The sequence below is a fragment of the Carassius carassius genome, chromosome 13, assembly GCF_963082965.1.
Source record: "Carassius carassius chromosome 13, fCarCar2.1, whole genome shotgun sequence".
NCBI classification, from domain to species: Eukaryota; Metazoa; Chordata; class Actinopteri; order Cypriniformes; family Cyprinidae; genus Carassius; species Carassius carassius.
The window spans coordinates 24,627,688-24,651,971 of NC_081767.1; the positions used below are offsets into that span (position 1 = coordinate 24,627,688).

The window sequence follows — 24,284 nt, forward strand, 5'->3', positions numbered from 1 at the left end:
TGTAGGGGTTTCAGACATTTGGCTTGGATTGTTTTCGTATATTATATGCAACATCAGTCTAATAGCAGCTCTTTTGTAAGTTTGTTGATGGCCCTTAATGGGCCCCAGGCTCCTCGTTGCTCACTGGGCCAGAAAAGATTCTGTCCCGACCGCCTCAAATTTCCCCGGTCTTTCCTGAGTTTTCAAACGCTCCCCAAAAGTATATTTAAGTAAACACACTACAAAGAAAGAGAACCCAGTGTACATTTGGCAGCATTCCGCGTGGTTTCTCAAAAAGTAGGAGTTTCTGTTTGCACACACCAAGATTGTCCTACTGCACTTGCCGTAGTTCCAGCTTTCTGATTTCATTCGTCCCAGATTGTCATACGATGAAGGCGTTCCTTGCACCTTAGTTCACTGCGATTAATAGTTTTACACTTTAAATGTCTATCCAAGCCCTGAAAAATGTCATCAAACAGTGGTATTCAAATCCCCAGCCGACTGCCTTCGCTGTGCACTCCCGATGGAGTGTTGTTACCGGGCTCGACCATGAGAATCAGCGTCGACACGGCGAGAAACATGCACTTAGTGAAGAGCAGACTGCTGAAGGGAACCTCGCTGAAAAGCACCATCATCGGGGTTATTCCTAACACCAGAGACCCAGAGCACGACAGCGATGAGCTCCCGTCCTTACATAGGTGCGTCTGTGCTGTCAGAGACCGTCAAACCCGCTGCAGACCCAGTGTGGGGCTAATGTCTCGTTCTGAATCCATTTGAAGGAGGTCCCATGGTCATTTCTTATTACTTTATAACGCAATGCAATGCGTCACTTTTATTGTATTGTAAAGTTTAGTTTATATTAATGCATCACTTTTACATTATTACCATGGTCATGTTTTTAAGGGTGATGACAAGACACGCTACTATTTTATATTTACTGTACTTTCTGAATGTGTGGTTGAGTGATGCTCAAAATTAAACATTATACTACATTGTTGCCTATTTGGTTATTTTCTTAAATGATAAGAGACTAGTAGCAGCAGTGTTAGTATTCTTAAATGATTGTTTGAGCAGTAGTTGGACTTTAACCTTGTGAGTCTGATATGCCCTGTCAGTAATCAATGGCAGTTTCTGAAATCATAGTGACTTAGTAATGCAAAACATGGAAACATAATAATAATAGTAATAATACAAATAATATATATATATATATATATATGTGTGTATGTGTGTGTGTGTGTGTGTAATGAAATGTTAAAAGTAAAATGTTTTTTAATAACCTATCAAATAGAAATATCTTTGATTATGCTCTGCATGGTGATTTAGAAAGCCACTGTGCATTTAGAAATCCTCCACTGCAATGGATATAAAATTCAGAGCATCCCACAGATTTGAAAAAGACTATACTCACGGAGGTAGCCGGGTTAAGACACAAAAATGATCTACTACTTGTGACAAATAACAAATAATGTGTGATTTTATTTTTTGAAAATCATTTTAATTACCTAGGCTACTATTACAATTAATTACATACTCATATAATGCAATGTAAATTATGCAAAATTACAGCATTTAAATGGTAGATTTCTCCTTGCTTTGTCATAGTGAATGAGACAGATTTTTTCTGATACTAGTAAAATCTATATAATGAATAATATGTCAAATAATGTTCTCTGACTTTTCTTCCTGTGAGGAGGCATCCCAATGAATTAAATGGAAATTCAATTAAATACAAAAAAAATAAAAATCAGTAATGTCATGTGGGATTTTCAGCGAGAGGTAACGGTTGTAGCCCACACAGAATGAGTGGATATGAAACGTGTAGGGTGAGGGGAGATTTTCCACTAATTGGGCGGCCTGCCCAAGTAAAATATATGTGTGGGAAACAGTGAAAATTATTTTTAAAATCATGAAAGGATTTCTAGTTCACTAGGATTTAACACACAGACAGTTTTTTCCAATATGCAACACCATGTGTCTTCCCTCAACCTGGATGTGGAGATATGTTCTGCATAAAGGATATGTTCTCTAATCTATAATTTCAATGTCTAGAATAATTTTTAATTGAAATGAGATAATGTTGATTAAGGTATTGTTATTTATAATCATTGTTCAGTGTGTGTGTGTGTGTGTGTGTGTGTGTGTGTGTGTGTGTGTGTGTGCGTGTGCGTGCCTCTGTTAGATGTCATGGTTGGCATAAAACCTACTCCGGTATCACAAACAGGATTTGACAGGAAACAAAACTCAGACCTCATTACTTTATTTATACTTCTGTCTTCTCAGTATTGGCACAGCAGGACTGGCTGTTCAGGTTGTGGGCAGCAACTGGCGGAGACCGCACTACACCGTGCTCATTACGGGGTTGTGTCGCTTCCGTGTGACCCAGCTGCTGAGAGAGAAACCCTTCCCCGTGGCAGAGGTGGAACAGCTAGACAAACTGGAGCAGTACACCGAAGGAGATCAGGCTGATGGAGAGCTGGGGGAGCTGTCACAGAGGTTCTATCAGGCAGCTGTACAGGTCACTAGTAATAAAGGGATGTCCGTTTGTGTTTATATGATTCTGTTAATAGTTTATAAAAATGCCATGCAGGCTATTGCCACAGCATCCTGAAATCGCAAATATTATTCATTTGATACACCTGTGTATAATATAATATAATATATAATTAGGGCTGGGCAAGTTGACGCATTATTATCACATTTACACATTTATTGATTAACACTGACAATTATTTTATTGCATGTTAATGCAGTTTTTTTATTATTATGAATGTCCAATACACATACAGACAAACCATGGGTCACAGGACCGGATCAAATTAGCATCAACATTCACAAACCACTGTCCACTGTTATTTTTAACAGTGCAACAAGCTCATTATAATGTCACTTTTTTTAAATTGGAAATAGGATGTTGCCGATAGCATGTGAAGACAGCAGAGAAGCACTTGCTCAACACAGTGGAGTGAATCTTTTGTTAACTTTGTGGTTTATTATTTTGAGTCATATGGGACGTGGTACCTCACGTCCCTCTCAAAATATATCGCTTTACTGGTATATAGCTTTTGCTGCTCAGAAATATTCACACAATCATGCAGCACGTATCAGAAGATCTGCATTCCGGCACTGTTAGCACTCACACTCACTGATCTATAGCCTATATAACTGATCCGCGCTCTGGCCCACCTCTTCCAACCGAGCCAGGGACTGCTAAACGGAGTTATCACACTAGTCAAATGAACCAGGCTTTGGGGGTCAAACTTGCTAAGATTGCCTGGTGTGAGACACCCTAATTATTCTCCCGCATCCCGCACACATGAGTCTCTACCCACACATCAAGTGTCATCATTTTCCAAATCCCATGCCTCACTCTGCTGCGATGGGTCCCGTGATCGTGCAGATCTCTAATAGGAAGGTGCCTGTTATAATGTTATGATCGAGGCTCTGGACTCTTACAAACTATAAAATATTGTCTATAAAAATGTTAATGTCCTTGCAGTGACAAATTACTTGTTTTATATTTAATTTAATTTAATTTAATTTTTATAAGTTAAGATTTAGGCTACAATAAAAGGAACATTACTGTAAAAAGCACCTTATTTGTTTAAAGTGTTCGCAAACCAAATGTTATTACACTTTTATTCATATAGCAGTAGGCCTATTTTAAATGGAAAAAGTGCACAATACACTACTTCTGAATACATTATTAGTTTTGTGCATAACAGTGTGATTAATTGCGATTAATCGTAGACAATAATAAAACAGGGACAGTAATAGATAAGCGACAGCCAATCAGATTGCTGCTTGCGCATTAGCTCCGCCCACTACCGGAGAAATCGGCATATCTTCTGCTTGTTCTTTAAAAGCGTAATAATTCTAAATGAACTCCGTTATTTTGACAGAAAAATACAAAAAAAGAATATGGTTTACAATACACAATAAAGTGCTGTATATTCATTCATTCAAATATTTCTTATTTCCAGTGAACGAAACAGTTGTTCTGCTTAATATTTCTGTGAAAACCATGTTACTTTTTTCACGGTTATTTGATGAAAAGAAAGTTCAAAAGAACAACATTTATTTGAAATAGTAATATTTTGTAACATAAATAATAAATACATAAATAATCTGGTGTTCTTCTTTGAAGTCTTTTTTCAATAACTCCAATTTAAAGGGTTAGTTCACCCAAATATTAAAATTATGTCATTAATAACCCTCATGTTGTTCCAAACCCATAAGACCTCCGTTTATCTTTGGAACACAGTTTAAGATATTTTAGATTTAGTCCGAGAGCTCTCAGTCCCTCCATTGAAACTGTGTGTACGGTATACTGTCCATGTCCAGAAAGGTAAGAAAAACATCATCAAAGTAGTCCATGTGACATCAGAGGGTCAATTTTTTGAAGCATCAAAAATACATTTTGGTCCAAAAATAACAAAAACTACGACCTTATTCAGCATTGTCTTCTCTTCCGTGTCTGTTGTGAGAGAGTTCAAAACACTGCAGTTTAGTGATATCCGGTTCGTGAACGAATCACTCGATGTAACCAGATCTTCTTGAACCAGTTCACCAAATCGAACTGAATCATTTGAAACGGTTCGCGTCTCCAATACGCATTAATCCACAAATGACTTAAGCTGTTAACTTTTTTAATGTGGCTGACACTCCCTCTGAGTTAAAACAAACCAATATCCCGGAGTAATTCATTCAATTAATGCCCTTTATTCAAGCCTTCGGTTTACCTGCGCTCATAATATTAGCACAGAATCAGTTCAGAATCAAGCATCAAAAGATTCAGTTCGGTTCAGACACTCTGTGTGTCAGTCTTCTTCACACTGAATCACACATGCGCAGTATTATCAGCTCCTCGGTTCTCGAATTGGATGCGTCCGACAGAAACGGTTCTTGACTCGAGAACGAGTCAATCTTTTGTTCATTATCTGGCTCGGTGTTCATCTTCAGTTCTCTCTTCACAGCAGTTCAGTCAGTGTACTGTTTGAGTAAATGAATTACTCCGGGATATTGGTTTATTTGAACTCAGAGGGAGTGTCAGCCACATTAAAAAAGTTAACAGCTTAAGTCATTTGTGGATTAATGCGTATTGGAGATGCGAATCGTTTCAAACGATTCAGTTCGATTTGGTGAACTGGTTCAAGAAGATCCGGTTGCATCGAGTGATTCGTTCACGAACCGGATATCACTAAACTGCAGTGTTTTGAACTCACTCACAACAGACCCGGAAGAGAAGTCAATGCTAAATAAAGTCTTTGATCTTAGTTTTTGCTATTTTTGGACCAAAATGTATTTTCCATGCTTCAGAAAATTCTAACTGACCCTCTGATGTCACATGGACTACTTTGAAGATGTTTTTTTTTACCTTTCTGGACATGGACAGTATACAGTGCACACAGTTTCAATGGAGGGACTGAGAGCTCTCGGACTAAATCTAAAATATCTTAAAATGTGTTCCGAAGATGAACGGAGGTCTCACGGGTTTGGAATGACATGAGGGTAAGTCATTAATGACATAATTTTAATATTTGGGTGAACTATCCCTTTAATAATTTGATACATTTTTTTTTGTCATGGACTACGATTTAAATAAAAAGATATTGCTCAGAGATGTTAACAATAGTAATAATCAAAGAGATATTTTTTTCACTACTGAAGAAAAGATGAATGTGACTGTGAGGTTTTTCTTATTTTCCCATTTGGCACCAGTCATCTATACAGCGAGTCATCATTTAAACACTGAATGAATATAAAGGCTTCATTCTTTTCCAAATGCTACAGGATGATTCATTGCATGTAGGCTTTTCATTCAGTTTACTGACAGTATCCTCTGGTCTCTCTTTGTCCAGCTGGTTGGGATGTTGGACATGTCAGTGCCTGTGGTGGCTAAACTCAGGCGGCTGTTGGACAGTCTCCCTAAAGAAACCCTGCCGGGTGTCTTTGCCTCCATGATCCGCACTTCCAACAAAGAGAAACTGCAGGTGCAACAGTAAAAAGAGTTATTCTTCAATCATAAATGATTTGCCTAGTGTGATCATACACCACACTATCCAAACTAAATATGCATTTATTATAATATTTTGGTTTGTTGTCAGGTGCTGGATGCGGTAGACTTGGAGGAACGGTTTAAGAAGGCCCTTCCCCTACTCACCAGACAAATTGAGGGGCTCAAGTTGCTGCAAAAGACCCGCAAACTCAGACCTGATGATGACAAGAGAGTAGGCCAACATATCTTTTCTCTGCCTCACAAACACCCTCCTCCACATTTCCTGCTCTATAACAGTATCCTTCTTCTTTCTCCTAGGTGTTGGCCATCCGTAAAGGTGGTGTATTCCCAGGCCGTCAGTTCTCACTGGATGAGGAGGAGGAGGGCGAAGATGGTGATGACACAGCTGTTTTCTTGAGAAGAAAGTGAAGGCAGCAGCTATGCCGGAAGCAGCACTGCGTGTGTGTCTCAAGGAGCTAAAACGGTACGGTCTGGTAATTTTTTAGAGGAAACCACATTTCATAGTTGGCTACATGCTAAACAGCAAGGGGCTTTTCACTGACCAATGTCCACATCTGTTCTGTTGTCTTGAAATCTATTATAACTAAATAAGTCATTCTCTTTACAGTTTAAGCATTATTTTAATTAATAACACATTAATGACTCCCCCTTCCCTGCCAAAAGGATTTCTTCCTTATTTACCCAACATCTCAGAGAAAGTTTTTTTTTTTCGGCCACAGATTAAAAAAGATGCCACAGTCCATGCCAGAATATGCCCTCACGCGCAACTACCTGGAGATGATGGTAGAGCTTCCCTGGAGCAAAAGCTCTACAGGTAAGAAAGCTGAATAAAATAAAACAAATCAAAATGAACAGCAGTTGTATTTTTTGTATGTAATTTTATTTTTCTATACATGCATTCTCATGTTTCAGGAATGAATTTTACAAATAACGTTGGTCACTTATTAATTAGTACAAATATTAATGTCAAACCTTAAAGTAGTATATTATACTATTTTCTATATTTTATAAAATGCTAAGTTTGCTTTTGTTTTGAACTTACTATTGCTCAGATTATCAAAAAAAAAAAAAAAAAACTATATATATATATATATATATATATATATATATATATATATATATATATATATAGTTATGGCTGCTAAATATTCAGCTTTGCCCTCACAGGAATTAATTACATTATAAAATATATTCAAATAGAAACCTATTTTTTTCCATTTCAATATAATTTTTTTTCACAGTATTACAGTATAAACCTTTGAATGGTAATATTTTTCTAAATGGCCTATGTAATTGTTACCAGTATATGTATAATAAACTGGTTAAAACTATTTTTAAAAAGTTTAATAGAATGTTAAATGTATTTAAATATGTAGCTTTAAATTGAGTTGACTATGTATTTAAATAGATAAAATCAATAACCAATTGAATCTAACAACATTTTAAAGGAGCCACCAGTAGGGGAAGTGTTTTACTACATTTTGTGAAATGAATTGCTCTCAGTGTAGGGTTGAAGAGTGATTTGAGCTGTTTACATGTGTTATTCTTGTCATGTTCTCCATGGCAATATGGAGAACTCTGAGAACTCAAGTATAGCAAATTATCTTGCCAAGCACAGCTAGAGCGTTTGACCATATGCTGAGAACCATTAAACATACCATTATATTCATTCATGTTCTGTGTTTTATAATTTTTCCATGTGTTGGAATGCAACTACTTTTACTACTTACTGGCATGCTCAAAAGCATGTACAAAAGTGTATGCGTTACTTACTATCCTAAGGTCATAGCTAGCCTTGAAATGAGATCTCTGACTATCCATGAAGGGCTAAAACAAACATTCACGTGATTGAAAGTGCTCACACACACACGCACACACACACCTCTGAATTTCCCTTGCTAGATGTGTAACAGACCTTGGCGCTGGAATTCTGCTGGGAAAGTCTCATGTACATTTCACAGTCTTTCAAGCTCAGCACTCAAGAGTGGGACTGCATTAGAAGAAAATTGATTTAGTGGTTTAGATCGGAGCTTGAAAGCTGGGAATAGAGCGGTCTGGCCTTACAGGAATGTTCTGCTGTAAATGCAGAATAGTCCATCTAAGATTTGTGAGAACCATAAAGAAATTTCTGTGCCCAGTTTAAGTTTACTTTATGAGACAGCTGCATTTATGTCTGTATCTTATTACATCAGGCAGTGGAAATGCATATGTCTTTGATAAAATACTCACATTCCTCACAGAATTTTTACAATATGCGTGCAATCGAGGGCTGCAGCAACGGTGCTGTGATATTACTTGTATATCTTATACAAGGATGGATTTATTTGATCAATAAAATAAAATAAAAAAGGAGAATTGCTTAATATTATCATTGTAAATGTCATTAGGGTCCGAGACCCTATTGTACCATCGGTTTACTTTATTATTGTTCTTCACAAATGGGAGTCAATGGCATCCCTATGAAGGGAACATAGGAAAATGATGAAATTTGGCACCCTTGTAGTGATGGTCATGCATAGTCAGCTGACCAATTTTAGGGTCTCTAGGACCAACTCTATGGCACCACCACCAGTTCAACATTGAAATGGTTATAACCTTTGAACCCTTTGATCTAGCAAAATGAAACTTAGTATACCTGATTTCTCTCTTCATACTGAACACATACAACTTCTTACATTAAGTATCCACCCATTACAGTGGCAGCTATTTTGTACAGTACAGTTTTACATTTTATTCGCAACTCCTTCAAATATTGTCCAATTCTTATAAAAACTGGCTCATGAATTTTGGAATGAACCGCACAGAAATGACTGAATATATATATATATATATATAAATTCAAGGAAGTTGACCAAAAATTGGTTCAGAGGCTGTATCTTGGCCAAAATTTGATCAGTCAACATGAAACTTGCTGTGCTTCATCAAGACCATGGTTTGAAGACACATGTCTAATTGGGTAACAGCACCACTCATGGGTCATGACTTCTAGTGATGGTCATGAATAGTGCTGCATTATTTTAATCAACTGCATTATTTTTACTCTGTAGTGTCTTTCATTGTTGTCTAATCAGATTGCCTGGACATCCGGGCAGCACGGGTGCTGTTGGATAATGATCACTACGCCATGGAAAAGCTGAAGAGAAGGGTGCTGGAGTGTCTGGCGGTGCGGCAGCTCAAGAGCACCCTTAAGGGACCCATACTGTGTTTTGTGGGACCCCCTGGTGTGGGAAAGTCCAGCGTTGGGCATTCCATTGCTCGCACTCTGGGTCGAGAGTTCCATCGTATTGCCTTGGGGGGAGTCTGTGATCAGTCTGACATCCGGGGCCACAGGTGAGAGGTCATCATACATTTAGTACACTTAGTGTCTGATCTTCAAATGGGTAGGATATATGAAACATATAGTCTCAGTCTCAGACTGCTTTGAGGAAAAAAACTGCGGTTGGTCATTTTGCATGTAGACAGATACTTGTTTAAGTGGGCTATTCTTGGCAAGAATAAGCTGTGTGGGCAAGACATCAGATTGATAATCAAAACCCTAATCACACTTTAATATACCGTAAAACTTCAAATAATAGCCGAGTCCCAAATAGATGCCTGTCTCTTTTAAATGCCTGGTGTGACGACAGGTTTGGGTAAATAAAGGCCGGTCTCAAATAGAGGCCTGGGGTCTCATTTATAAAACTATGCGTAGGATCTTTACTAAAAGTTTACGTGCGCCCAAAAGCCAAAAACGGCGTACGCCAAAAAATATTCCGATTTATAAAACCGTGCGTACGCACACCTGTAAGCAATGTTCCCTTTATAAATCACAGATCACCCGCAGATGTGCGTACGTGAACCAGCCTCATATCCCGCCCTGTACACGCCCATTTTTAACCATAAATAGTCAATGCAAATCACCTCATGATTGCTGATCAGCATGTAAATGAGAGTGGAATCCCATATATACCTGGAAAACTGGCATGCGACCCGCCAATTAATTAATCCAAGAAAGTGAAAACGTGCATTTCTGTTAGCCTAATTTTAATAATGGCGACAGGTGAGAAAAGAGGAAAAAAACGTAATTTCTCAGATACTGAGATTGAAACACTTGTAGGGGAGGTGGAGGCTCGGAAAACTGTGTTATTTGGTGGCCACAGCAGTGGGGTCACTAATAAAAAGAAGCAGTGCGAGTGGCAAAGTATTGCTTCTGCCGTCAATTGTGTCAGTGGGACAGAACGGACAGTTGCAGAATTAAAGAAAAAATGGTCCGACCTGAAGGTATACAAATTTTTTTTTTACCAACATATTACATTTGTGTTTTATTAGGCTATATACCTATATAAATAGCAATATTGATTTTCAAAAAGTTTTATTTACATGTGCTTATAGTATGCAAAATATGTGTGTATTAAGTATACCATTTAAAACGACAGATATTATGGCACTCAGGGACGGCTGTGATATACCAGACCTATAGGGTGAGATGATAGATTCCAATAGAATTATTTCATATACAAAAAGGTCTTAGAGACAAATTTGAGGATTACTTAGTTTTTTTATATTATTAATTTACCTGTCTGCCAATTCCCGCTGGAAACAGCCGGTTGCCAAGAACCCCAGAGTGGTGAGGACTTGTATTTGGACTGGGATGGCATGGTTCCGGCGTGTTGCCCTCTCTAATACTGGACCCAATTCAGCACATAGATCCAAGAGCACAGCTCTAGGGAATCTAAATCGGCTTATTAGCCAGTCATCATCATGGGCCAGGAAATCATCATGGTCCCTGAAAACTCGTTCTCTCCTTATTCTGCCATTAGCGTAATCCTCCAACAGTGCCAGGAGTGCCATCATGAAGCATTACATACCCGGGTCACCGGAGAATTTATATGTTTCTAGCAAATAGACTGATCGTTAACACCTTGACAAAATCACTTAATTAATTTGTGGGCGAAAATTTAAGACGAAAATGTTATAGTGAACACATGCTTCTTGACGGTTTTGTAATGAACACCGTAATAGTTAGGACCGATGATGAGTAGCGATTGTGCTTCATGACTGTATTTGCAGACTTTGACATTTTATGATATAGGCTATGTACATTAAGGAAAATATTTCCTTTTTACACTGTGTTCTGCAGTTCTCTAATAAAAGGGTATTTCATGCTATTCTGTAGGCTATCACATGTATCGCGCCATGTCCTCCTGTGCTCCCGTTGTGGACAATGTGACTGTAAGGCAGCGCTGATTATTATTTTATTTTACTTTTAATACATTTTGAATTACGTTTGGATTTTACTAGATGTATATAGCCTAAAACAATCGGCACAAATAACACTGTTGGATTTAATCTTCATGATAATGTGGATATAACGTATGAAATGGAGTGAAAATTAAATGTCATTCATTCTTATAATCGTTCTTCTCACATTTATTTTCTACAATCTAACTTCAGTTCACGACCTCACCATCGGTGTCGCCAATTCCCTTTGTCTCCAGAATGTGCGTACGCACGGCTCAAAGTTTGCTTAAAGGTGCGCACATTCTCCCGTCAAGTTTGTTTTTTATAGATCACAACCTTTGCGTGGGAACTGGCGTACGTACGTTTCCAGCCCCGTTTTGTGCGTACGCACGCTTTATAAATGAGGCCCCAGGTCTGTTTTTTTAGTATCGGGTTGTATTTGATCTTCTCAAACCCGTCAGATCATCTGTTCTATGTTTTGATTAGATTTCACGTGACAGACACAACAACAGTTCATGAACGACTCATCACTATGGCAACATAACAAAGAGGTTAACGAACTTTCTTTTAGTCTTCAGTTTTTCTTAATTCTCTCAATACCACCATGGAGACAAAAAGAAAAAAGTATGATTTGACATTTAAGCTGACAGTTGTCAAATTTGCCGAACAAAATTCGGGAGAAGCAGTGGCAAGACATTTCTCGGTTGATCCAAAGAGAGTGCGAGAATGGCGTAAAAATAAAGCTGAAATGCAACGTCTTTCCGAGGAAGATGACAAAAGGGCCAGACTGCGAGGTGGAGGGAGGAAGAAGGCCAGTGAAGAGCTGGAGGTGAGCGTGTATGAGTGGATCCACAGCATGCGGGCAAAGCATCTCAGAGTCTCACGTAAAATGATCAGGGCCAAGGCAAAAGAAGTGTATGCAACAGTGAGTGACGGCAGGGATGAGGAGAGTTTTACTGCGAGCGCTGGCTGGCTGGACAAATTACTGAGGCGCAACGACTTTTCAGTCAGAAGATGCACAACTGTGGCCCAGAAAGACGCCAAGCACTTCACTGAGAAACTGGTAAATTTTGTCACATATACAACGCGGATTATTAAGGCAAAGAAAATACAGCCGAAAAACATTATAGCCATGGACGAAACAGCGGTGTGGTTTGATATGGTGGGCTCTACAACGGTGGATGCAAGAGGTGCACGCAGTGTTCCACTGAAAACCACAGGCCATGAGAAGAGCCACTTAACTGTGAAATTGAAACCTTACATTGTCTTCAAAGGGGGGATCAAGGAGGTGAAATTAATGCAGAATATCAGTGGGGTGGTGGTGGCCACGTCCAAAAATGGATGGATGAATGAGGAGCTGACTGCAGACTGGCTTCAGAGTGGTGGGAAAGCTCAACTTCGTGTGTGTGTGTGCGAGGGAGAAAGAGGAGATAATATATTTCATTAACTTCGCGATGTTATCCTTAGGTATCTGGCCTGACAGTAGCTTCTGATGGAAGTGAGGATCACCTTATCCATTGTTTCAAAGAGGGAGAGCCGTGCGCATCTGGGCGAGAGCTGTTAGTGCAAGCAAGGCAGGCAGAGTTAGCGGAGGCTGGAGAGGGAGAAGTGGAGGAGAGCGACGTGGAGGAGGAATTCGCCAATGAACTTGTAATTGAGGATCGCGGGGATGATGATAGTGATGAATAGAGTAATTTTCTATCACATGATTGCAGTTGTTTTACAGGGTAGCCTTCATTCTTTCTTGTTGATATGTTTCGGGCAACAAGTTCATATGCTCGATGGATTTTAGCAGTAACTTATATTGTTCTGCCCATTAGTGTCACATCGTTTCGTTTTTTATGCTGCCAATAATTTAAGACATTTCTTACACTAAATGATTTGTTAAACACATTCGTTTAGGGGTAACTTGTATTGTTCTGCCCAATGCTGTCACATCGTTTCGTTTTTTATGTTTTTTTTTATGCTGCCAATAGCCAAAGACATTTCTTACATTAAATGATTTGTTAAACACATTCAAATTAATTATAAATAAAACGTAATATAATGTGGTAACCTCCTACTGTCATGCTTGAACATCTCAACACTAAATTAAAGGCCTGTCTCTTATAGACACCTGTCTCAAATACAAGCCGGTGCAGTTCGGCGATTGGGTAAATAGAAGCCCGGGCTATTATTTGAAGTTTTACGGTACACTACTGTTCAAAATTAGGGCTTGGTAAGATTTTTTAAATGTTTTTAAAAAGAAGTCTGTTTTGCTCACCAAGGCTACATTTGATTGATCAAAAATACAATAAAAAAATATATTGTGAAATATTGTTACAATTTAAAACAAATGTTTTCTATTTTACAATGTAATTTATTCCTGTGATGCAAAGCTGAATTTTCAACAGCAATTACTCCAGTTCTCATTGTCACATGATCCTTCAGAAATCATTCTTATATGCTAATATTGGTACTCAAGAAGCATTTCTTATTATTATCAATTTTGAAAACATGCTTAATATTTTTTCTGGAAACTGTGATAGATGTTTTTTCAGAATTCTTTGATGAATTAAAGAACAATATTTATTTATCTATTTTTTTTTTTTGTTTTTGGTCAATTTATAAAATTTTTGCTGAATAAAAGTATTAAATTATTTAAAAAGAAAAAAAAATCATAATAACCCCAAACTTTTGAACAATAGTGTGTACTGTGTAAACATCATCCAGCTGTTAAGATTATTGTTAAAAAAATGCCTTATTTCCAGTGCATTGCTAAAAACTTGTAACCCCAGCCTGGTGTTACTGTGATTAACCCTGGTGTTACGTTACTTATCCAAGATCCTTCAGATGCTGAAACTCAATATAGCTATTCAGGCATTGTTTTGCCATCAAATGGTGAGTCATTACCATAATGTGAAGCATGCAGTGATGCTAATGTGTGCAGATGTGTCAGACTGAAGAATCAGACTATGAGGAACCCACCAAAGAGACGTGGCGTAGTGCCCCTTCAATGACAAGAGAAACTTTAAACCATGACCTGCACTGATGACTTCTTTGATGTTCCCTCTGATCTCTTGTCACTTTAGAAACTAGTAGGTGATAACAATCATGACACCCTGCAGGCCAGGAAGAGCCTCTGTGTTTTCTGGATGGTTAATATCAGACCTTACACTCACACATGAAAAAAATCGTCCTTAAGACAAACAGCCTTTTGCGAGACTTGTTTATTACAAGTCTCTTTAAAAGAGTCTGCGTTTGTTTACTACTGTACGGTGTATGAAGTTTAATGACAGTCTTACAGCCCCTAATGATTTTAATCCTGTCTGTGTTCGCATCCTGCCTTTTTGTCAGTTCAGTAGGACCAAATGCAAGTTTTAGTGTTTTCAATCACATCAAATGCATTCAAGCCTCATCCAGCAACATTATCAAGAAGTTATTCGTTTATTTTTGTAATTTTCAAATTGCATTTATGATTCACGCTGTAACCTGTTATGCAGCCCATCAGTTATGTTCTAGGGGCAGTAACACCTATTGACAACCAACAGCAACCTGAATGGGACTGTGTCAAAACAGTTGCCCTTCAGGTCGCTATGTAGGATGATTGTGATCTTTTCTTTTGTTTGCCCACCAGAGCTCTGATACAGATCTTTTTTACTCCTCTCATCATTTTCCACTGCATTTTTTTTTTTATCTGTCCCTTTTGCTACTTTCTTCCCACTCCCGCTTTATCTCCATGTGTCTCCATTCTCAGGCGCACGTACATAGGTAGCATGCCTGGTCGTATTATAAACGGACTGAAGACTGTTGGGGTAAACAATCCTGTCTTTTTATTGGACGAGGTGGACAAACTGGGGAAGAGCCTGCATGGAGATCCTGCTGCCGCCCTGCTGGAGGTGAGAGACACTACATATATATATATATATATATATATATATATATGTGTGTATATAAAAAAGAAAACAAAAACACAGACAAACATGGGTTGCATGCTTGATGGATGGATGGATGGATGAAAGAATGGATAGAAGGATAGATAAATTAAGGCTAAAAATGTTAAATTAAAAATTAAATTTAATGTATGCATTTAGCAGACGCTTTTATCCAAAGCGACTTACAGTGCATTCAGTTTTTACCTATCATGTAAAATGTTCCAAAAGGCTTGAATTTTGAAGGTATTATTGACATTAATGTGGATGGACTATGATAAGCTGGAGATGGAATAGTGCAAAACCGACATACATTTCTGTCAGGGCAGATCTCTGTGTTTCAGTGTGGTATTACCCAGACTCACTGCATTACATTATGTGCCACAATACTGAAAGAATATGTTTTTCGCAATTGTTTGTGTGTGGTCTACAAGGTAAGTGCATGCATACCATAGGTAGAAGGTAATCGTTTTTTTGTCCTGTCTGTGTACAGTATCACATATGCATCACAATTTGCAAACACTTGATTGCACATGAGCCAGTTTGTTTTCACTGAGATAAATAGCCAAATATCTCCCGTGACGCAGCTGTTTGTGAAGTACTGAACATCTGTATATCTTTGATCTGATATATCTTTGATCGTAATCCTCTTGTCTGGTGGCATGTTGAGCTTTTACAACAATCCAGCAGAGGAAGAGAATTGCATCTTGGAGTTTCACCAGAGAACAGTGGTCTGCATTCTGTAATCAGAAGATCTCCACGCAAAAACCATCGGGGGAGTGACGTTCATCTCGTGCTGCAAAACGTGTGACCTTTTTCATTGTACTCCAGATAGAGAGAGATATATGGAAGTTCATCACAGGGCAGACATTACCTGGCAAGCTCAACAGAAAACTCTGTGATTTAGCTGAGAGCAAACAATGCTTAATTTGGTGAAGGATAAGAAAGTATCAAAATAAATAGTTTTAAGGTGGTTGTTTATAGCTGTTGTTATTTTTTTAACCTTTAACCCTATGAATAATACCGCAAATGATGCATCTTGGAGAGGTGTGTTATTACTAAACAAATAGGCTTACTCTATTTTTTTTTTTAGTTTTGCCAAATATCATCTTGCGAAGTGGTGTAATTGAATTAAAACTTTAAGGAGTGTCCACATTAGCACAGCTTAGAAGTTACTTTCAATCCAGACAGCTTTCTGTTAGTCAAAGCGACAGATCATTCTCATGACCAACTTAACCCGTTGTGAAATCTTCATTGACAAATCTTTCCACCCTCAAGTGAAATTCCCAGCGAAATGGATTCTTATTAAAATGACTCTACTGCAAACATTCACCAAACACTGGTAAATGTGACTGCAACTTTACAGTATTTCCTTCATGCAACAATGAAAACAGTGCAAGCTTTAATGTCCGATTCACAAACAAACGACTAATATGAACTGGTTATCATTCATAAAGTTTCACAAAACTTGCATGTGAGTTTAGCAGTCTGACTCATACTTGCTCAGTCAGTGAATCAGTCAAAGCTGTTACCTGACTCTCTCACTGAACTGCAAGTAGGGATGGGATGGTATGAAAATTTAATATCACGATTATAGTAACTAAAATTATCACGATTATCAATATTATCACGATTTTGTTGAAACGAGATGAAAGTGTTCAAAAATAGTTGATGCTCACACTGAAAACATTTCAGCAAGTTTTATATTTAACAATCAACAAACAACTAATAAAACAAGCAACTCTATGCACTTAATTTAAAGAAAGATTAAATTCTGTGGCATTTCCTTCCTTACAATGAAAAGTGTAGAAGCATAGAAAAGTCACTGACTTTCGCCATTCCTTCTCGAAAAAAAACAAAAAAATATTGTGCGCTGCGCTTGCGTCAGACTGTTGCTGGCTGGACATGATTTAATAGCGAGTTATTAAAACCGCGATAATCAAACACGGTTTTAATGATAATTCATTTTTAAACGATATTATTAACCTTCAGCACATTTTATCACGGTTATCGATAAAACCGGTTATCGTCCCATCCCTAACTGCAAGTATCTTATATATTATATAAAAGCTAGGAACTGTTGGGCCGTGTGTCCACCAAAGGGTTTTTAGCCAGCTGAAAATTGAAATGCCGCCTTTGGACATTTTAGAGCACTTTGGAGGCCTTAATGAAATAATAAATGATGACAATGTTAGTTTTGTTAATGTACCATCCAGTGCTGATTGTCACAGAAGGGGTTTGAGCAGCCTCCTGTTGCTATGGTTACCTCCTCAGCCTAGAGCCATTTCTGTTCATCTTCATGAGATCCATTTGACATGTGGTGAAAATACACACTCTTACTTATAATCTGACTTCTGTGATAAAACATTCCTTATGCAATATGCTGAATTTGAACTCTTTATGCATTTTTAATAAGTCCCCCCCATAAACTGTGTTCTTTATCAGGTTCTGGACCCAGAGCAGAACAACAGCTTCACCGACCATTACCTCAACGTGCCATTTGACCTCTCACAAGTGCTCTTCATCGCCACAGCAAACACCACGGCCACCATCCCTCCTGCCTTACTGGACAGAATGGAAGTCCTCCAGGTGCAAGGTCAGAGTTCAAATTCAGACAAAAAAGACAGCAGGACGTGGCATTGACGATGTGACATTTTTAAGTGATTAATTCCTGGCTATTTTATCTCGACACAAAAGACTTTACCCTACAACTGAGCAGATGGTTTTGTAGTTAAATACTTGTGTCCTGAATATCAGCATGTGTGTCTAATTAGGATACACCCAGGAGGAGAAGGTAGAAATCGCCCATCGGCACCTGATCCCTCATCAGCTGGAGCAGCATGGACTGACCCCACAACAGCTCCAGATACCACAGGACACCACAAAAGATATCATCAGCAAGTATGCACACACACGCAAATATATAATAGCACTCAATGCTGTAAAAAGTTTGCAGAACATTCTAAAATTGGGTAAATTTGAATGCATACGCTGTATATTGGAAGGAGTATCATTCAGGCCAGAGGAGAGTGTAACATTTCAGAGAAAGCAGTGTCTCACCGCTAAAAGAGTTTATGGTGTGAAACAGAGGGGCAGCTTGGGTCACAGATGGTGCTGTCCAGTGGGGTCTCCTCCTGTAAACTATATCCTTTGCTGTCTCACTCTCTCCTTCAGAACCGCATCTTATGACAGGCTGCCAAACTTCTCTTCTGTAGTCCATCAGGGATTGTCAATTAGAGACAATTTTGCAGAGCAAACAAATTAATTACCTCAGAGGTTGCTAATTTTGGGATGATTATCTGCTAAAAAGCAATCAATGCATGGCCCCGGCCCAGCAGTGCTGGCAGTAATGACGGAGTGATTTGTGTGTGAACGTGTTCTTAGGTACACACGGGAGGCAGGCGTGCGCTCTTTGGAGAGGAAGATCGGGGCCATCTGTCGAGCGGTGGCTGTGAAGGTCGCTGAAGGTCATAAGGTCTCTAGAGCAGAGTCGCCCACTGAACAACATGCGGGTAAAACTGAGACTTTTTCATCTCACACATCATTGTTGTTTACTGCTGGCATACACCAGCTTCCCCGTCTCTGCTTCACTCGTAGACTCGTAGATAATAGCCTTTGGGCGAAGATAAAACTGCCTGTCCCAGTGTGCTCTTGTCTTTGTTGTGTCTCGATGACTAACTCCGCCCACAGTGTGATGTCATTGGATGAGAAAAAGTGTAGACATAGCTACATATTAAATCTTTAGTATGTTCTGATTGGCTGGGATGACACTTTGTGCAGTATTTTGTTTTCATTGAGAATAGGAAAATAGGAAAATGTTTACAACGCATTGCATTGCTTGGTTTACTTTCAGCGACAAACACTATTCAACTCTTCAACATTCAATGACAAAACTATTATTGACAGCAGTGGCTCAGAAAGGTTTCGCATTCCCTGCCACATACAGACGGCTGACTTCAGAACAATCCATAACACATACTTACAGTCGCTCTTCCACACAGACAGAATCAAGTACACACTAACTCTAGAACTGTGTTCAGACTAAAGAGGGTGTGTAGGGAACCCATGCTGAGAAATTATCAAACGTACAGTCAGAAAACTATTCTCACACATTATGAGAATCTCAGCACACACATGCACATATTGGTCATCAATCTCTCCAAGCATGGCCCCCTGAGGGGTGGAGGAGGGTAAAGCGTGCTAACAGACGGCCTTAGGCCCCGTCCTTCATGTCTCGCTGCAGCTGTTCCTCTGTAACAAGTAAGAAGTAATAGCATGGCCAGTTAACGCTCTGTTCAGACTCTGATTGAGCCCAGCTCTGCTTCTCAGTCCTCTCCTGCATGGCCCATATCTGTGATGAGATTTAGAGAGATGAGGGTCAGGGGTTTTCTTTTGCTCTCCATGTTGCCAGAATAAAGCTTAGAAATGATTGCATGAGCGCTTTATTTTATATTCAGTCTCTCAGGCTCTATCTGCCTCTCGCCGTAGCAGGTGTTTTTCTTAGTCTGAACATCATGACAGCTGTCACATGTGCTTCCTGCTGTTATCTTAACTCTTTCAGTACATTTATTGCATCTCAGTCTTCTTATGGCTCACTGTCTGCATTAACCTCCCGAGTTACAGGGAAATGAAAGAGTTGGTTATTCAGGTTGCCCTCTTATTCCTTATAAAGGAGCATAGGTCTGATACTCTTTAAAGGTGCACTTTTTGTTGTGCTGACTGATACTGAATAAAACGTTGGTGCAGATTCTTGCAAAGGTTTTCAGTTACTTATGGCATCTAATAACAGGATTATAAAATAAGGTAACTACAGTTTGGCTGGTCATGTGACCAACTCCATCCCACTTAAATTACTACTGCATGATTTTTAAACATTTTCAAAAGCACTATTAATTTCCTTATGTCTAAATAAAATTAAATAATTAAAATCAGTTAAAATTATATACATGTTATATATATCATGCTTTCTTATGTGAAAAAAAATATTATATATATATATAAATAAATATAAATATGTATATCAAAATTTGAATAACATTAAAATAATACTTGGATACTTTTTTAATTAATTAAAAACTTTGATAACCACAAAATGAAGTAACAATACATAGTTTAGCTGTCAAGATAATTCACAACTACAGCATTTCAGTTATCCTGGTAAAACAATATAATTTAGTTAATATTATTTCTCTGCTTTGATCTATGATAGCAGAAATGAAGGTGGAGAAAGGTACAACATTTTGGTGAATTATTGTGATAGCAAGCTTTTTTTTGCCTAGAAATGTGCATTAATCTTGCACAATAAAATCTAAAAATGCCTCAGAATGGCATGCACTTTCCTTGTTTGGTCTTCAGAACATGATGCTCCTCCTTTGTCTGTCATTAACAGTCTAGTCACATGACTTGTGGACAGCAAGGAGCATGTAAATCATTGTCTTGCCAAGGGCTAATACACAACACTCACAATTAAAAACAAACAATAGACAGACACATAGATGAGCACTTAAAGTAAATAGTACACCCTGAAGCTGCTTTCTTTATAATGCGTGATATTAAAACCTGTAATACCTCATTGTTTCCTCCTAAAATTAAGATCGCACCTGCTCTCTTCCTTAGCTGAACCCCTGTGGCATTTTCTATAGCCTATAATTCTCCATTCTCGCTTTACTTTTCAATGTCTGTCACCTTCCTTAACGAAGCCTCAAATAGACGTCATAATGGAAGTGTCAGCGTGATCAAATTTTATAGCTTTAATTTTTGACTTGTAATTTATGGATATGGATTTATGGAGTTTACTTTTAGTTCATGAAATGTCAACCACCTGTCTCTTTAAAATTGTCATGCCAGAGTTTTAAATGGACTAAAAACCACCACCAAAGATCTCTGTATCATTCAGACCAGAATACAGAGAACAAGGAGGAGGATTCTGGGATAGCGGCACCTCCAGAGATGCCAATTGTTATTGACCCCATTGCCCTTAAGGATATTCTTGGACCGCCAGTCTTTGAAATGGAGGTTAGTATCAAATAAATGCCTGAAGGCTCTTTGTGTCTATTCAGGAAATGTTATGCATTGAAGTCTCTCCACTTTTGTGCATGATTCATAAAAGAAAGTTAAAAGTATTTTTTGTGTCTTCACAAAAAAATTATATTAAGTAGCATAACTGTTTTCAACATTGAAAGTAATACTAAACATTTCTTGAGCACCAAATCAGTTTATTAGAATGATTTGAACTGAAGACTGGAGTAATGGCTTTTGATGATAGTGTACAGTATGTCTAGGGACCAGCATATCATAAGGATTTGAGAGTAGGCTTTTAAGGAATTGCAACTACCACTTTGGAGAGAACAGCCAAAGCCAGCCTGTTTGAGTTCTGCTGAACTATCACACACCTCTTCTCCTTCAAAGACTTCCTTAGCACTCGACTTTCTGCAGTTAGTTGTATACAAAATATACAAACAGAAAAAGGTTAATGGTTTTCGAAAGAAAGTCAGGATTAGTTATAATGGGGCAAATTCTTCTTCTAGATGTTTTGGGAATAACAAAATCATAAGAAAAAGATTAAAAAACAGTTTTATATACAGCCATGTTCATAAGATATAAGCTTCATATATATATTTTTTTTGTGGTATGTTAAAGGGAACATAACACAGTTTCTGCCAATCTCATGATAATCTTGAGTACCTATAGAGTAGTATTGCATCAGTCACATCTCCGAAGGGTCTTTATAGTTTGATCAGATTCATAAAAGACAGATACAGCTTCACGCTTTCTCTGAACACAGTCGAGTTCCTGGAGGCGTGCCGTGGGTGGAGATAAAGAGTCACGAGCACACATTTGCGTAGCGATCGTCTACAAACTGTGACATCAACATGAATGAAGCAGGAACAAAAACTTTACTGACTTTAATCCAGTGCAGTGCTGCCGTCGACCTCCGTAATCCTAATGAAGCTTGTTGAAGAGCTGCTCATGCTCTCGCTCTGGTTGATGTGTGTGCATGCTTTTCCTGGAAGATGTGCCTATACAAGGAATTCTGCCCTTTATGAGTTCATGAAGGACCATACTCTGAAAAAAAAAGAAAAGCTTCTTGAAACGTATACAAACCCTGAAGGAGTGTCTCTGGCACTGAAATACTCTGTCAAAAGTCCAACTTGTTTTTTGAAACTTTAACCATGTTGAGCATGTGAATCCAACTCTTTAATAGTGTAAATAACTCTAAATGCTTGAAATAGCATTAGACCTCCTCTTTAAGATAAGTATGTTAAGGATGTAACCAGAGCAGTGTATGCTTGTAGGTATCAGAGCGACTGACCCTGCCAGGTGTGGCGATCGGGCTGGCCTGGACGCCGATGGGTGGAGAGATCATGTTTGTGGAGGCCAGTTGTATGGAAGGAGAAGGTCAATTGACTCTGACAGGACAGCTGGGCGATGTCATGAAGGAATCTGCCCATTTAGCTATCAGCTGGCTCCGCAGTAATGCCAAAACATACCTCCTTACTAATGGTAAGTTACAGACGTACGCTACATTAAAGTTGGTAAGATTTTCAGATGTTTTGAAAGAAGTCTCTTATGCTGTTTAGTTAGTGATATTGTGAATAATGTATTTTATTTCTGTGATAGCAATGATTTTTCAACAGTGATTTGACTGATTTATTACAATGTGTGTGTCTGATTGATGTTGTTGTAGGCAGCGCTGATCCTCTGGAGGGTACCAATATCCACTTGCACTTCCCAGCAGGTGCCGTCACCAAGGACGGCCCCTCTGCGGGTGTTACCATAGTAACCTGTCTGGCCTCGCTGTTGAGCGGGCGGCTGGTGCGCTCTGATGTGGCCATGACTGGAGAGATCACCCTGAGAGGACTGGTGCTGCTGGTGAGGAAAACGCGCACAAAAAAACCTTGATTTTATTTAAAAACTGTTCATCATCAGAAGTTGCTAAAATACACTGTCTGATCTCACAAGATATATCTTTTCTTTACAGGTGGGAGGTATAAAGGATAAAGTATTGGCAGCTCACCGGGCCAATCTGAAACGAGTCATCATTCCCAAGCGCAATGAGAAAGATCTGGAGGAGATACCTCCCCACGTGCGAGCTGACCTGGATTTTGTTTTCACCAGCACTTTGGATGAAGTCCTGAATGCAGCCTTTGATGGCGGTTTTCCCACGGCTGTCAGTCATCCACAAGTTGCCAGCAAACTCTGAGACTGAAGTTGCTAGACAGACTCGTAGAGGAAGCTTAATACTAAGCACTTATTGTTTATCACCTTAATCACTGAATACTAGGAAATCAGTTTTATTCAAGTCAATTCTCGTTTTCCTCTAATTAATTTATGATTTAATGACAGATGATTGACATTGTAAGAGTATACTTTTGTTCCCGTAGAACTGACAACAAAAGTAGATCTATGTTTATACTGTAAATAATTATACAAATGCACTGGTTTATGAAATTTGTGATTTAACAAACACATTGAGTGTTTTTCATCAAATGAAATGGATTAATGAAAGTCAAATTTCTTAAATATGAAGACTGGAAAATTTGAATATGTTGACAACGAGGTACAATTAAACAGAATAAATTTGGATCTGTCCAATGAATGCCTTTGAAACTGCCTGAAAACTCATTGCCGCTACAGAAAACGTTTCTAGAATTGGTCGCACCCACAAGCCTCATTCTTCCTTTAAGAAGACACAGTGTCTCCATTGAGGTGTTGTTCATAGAATAGCATACAGGCAAAATACATCTTTTTGGATCAGAGTTTTGAATACATTTTGAATAAATGTGACTTCATAGGTTTCTATAATGTTGTGTTTAAAATATACAATTTATAAAATATTGTCACCAGTGTAGCAGTAACATTTGTCTTTGCTATTGGGAAAATTGAAAATGCTGTTGTAATGACATCTTGACAACTAAACCAAGCACTATTGCTTAATTTTGTAGTTGAACATGAATGTAATTTGATATGCTATACTGCAAACAAAGCTGACATTTGATCAGCTCTGGCCTGAAAACACAAGGCATGTTTGGAAATGTCGTAAGATGCACACTAGCCATTTTCACAGAAGTCTGCCAGTTCCACATGAAGGGTAGAGATTCGTAAGAAGTGCCATTTTCAACACTTTGGTCAAAAACAAAACAAAAAAAAGTGTA

At 38.4% G+C, this 24,284-nt stretch overlaps 1 protein-coding gene across 1 annotated transcript; it reads left to right on the forward strand.

Moving 5' to 3' along the window:
• The first annotated feature begins 348 nt into the window (after positions 1 to 348).
• LOC132156176 (lon protease homolog 2, peroxisomal-like) lies at positions 349 to 23,728 on the forward strand. Its single transcript, XM_059565067.1, is given in 16 exon segments — positions 349 to 677; positions 2,263 to 2,497; positions 5,841 to 5,972; positions 6,087 to 6,209; positions 6,296 to 6,388; positions 6,391 to 6,461; positions 6,718 to 6,812; positions 9,070 to 9,328; positions 14,955 to 15,096; positions 17,575 to 17,725; positions 17,904 to 18,030; positions 18,514 to 18,621; positions 20,979 to 21,144; positions 22,425 to 22,632; positions 22,817 to 23,001; positions 23,111 to 23,728. Coding segments are annotated over 16 exon segments (2,550 nt in total). The 5' UTR covers positions 349 to 444; the 3' UTR covers positions 23,333 to 23,728.
• The last annotated feature ends 556 nt before the right edge of the window (positions 23,729 to 24,284 follow it).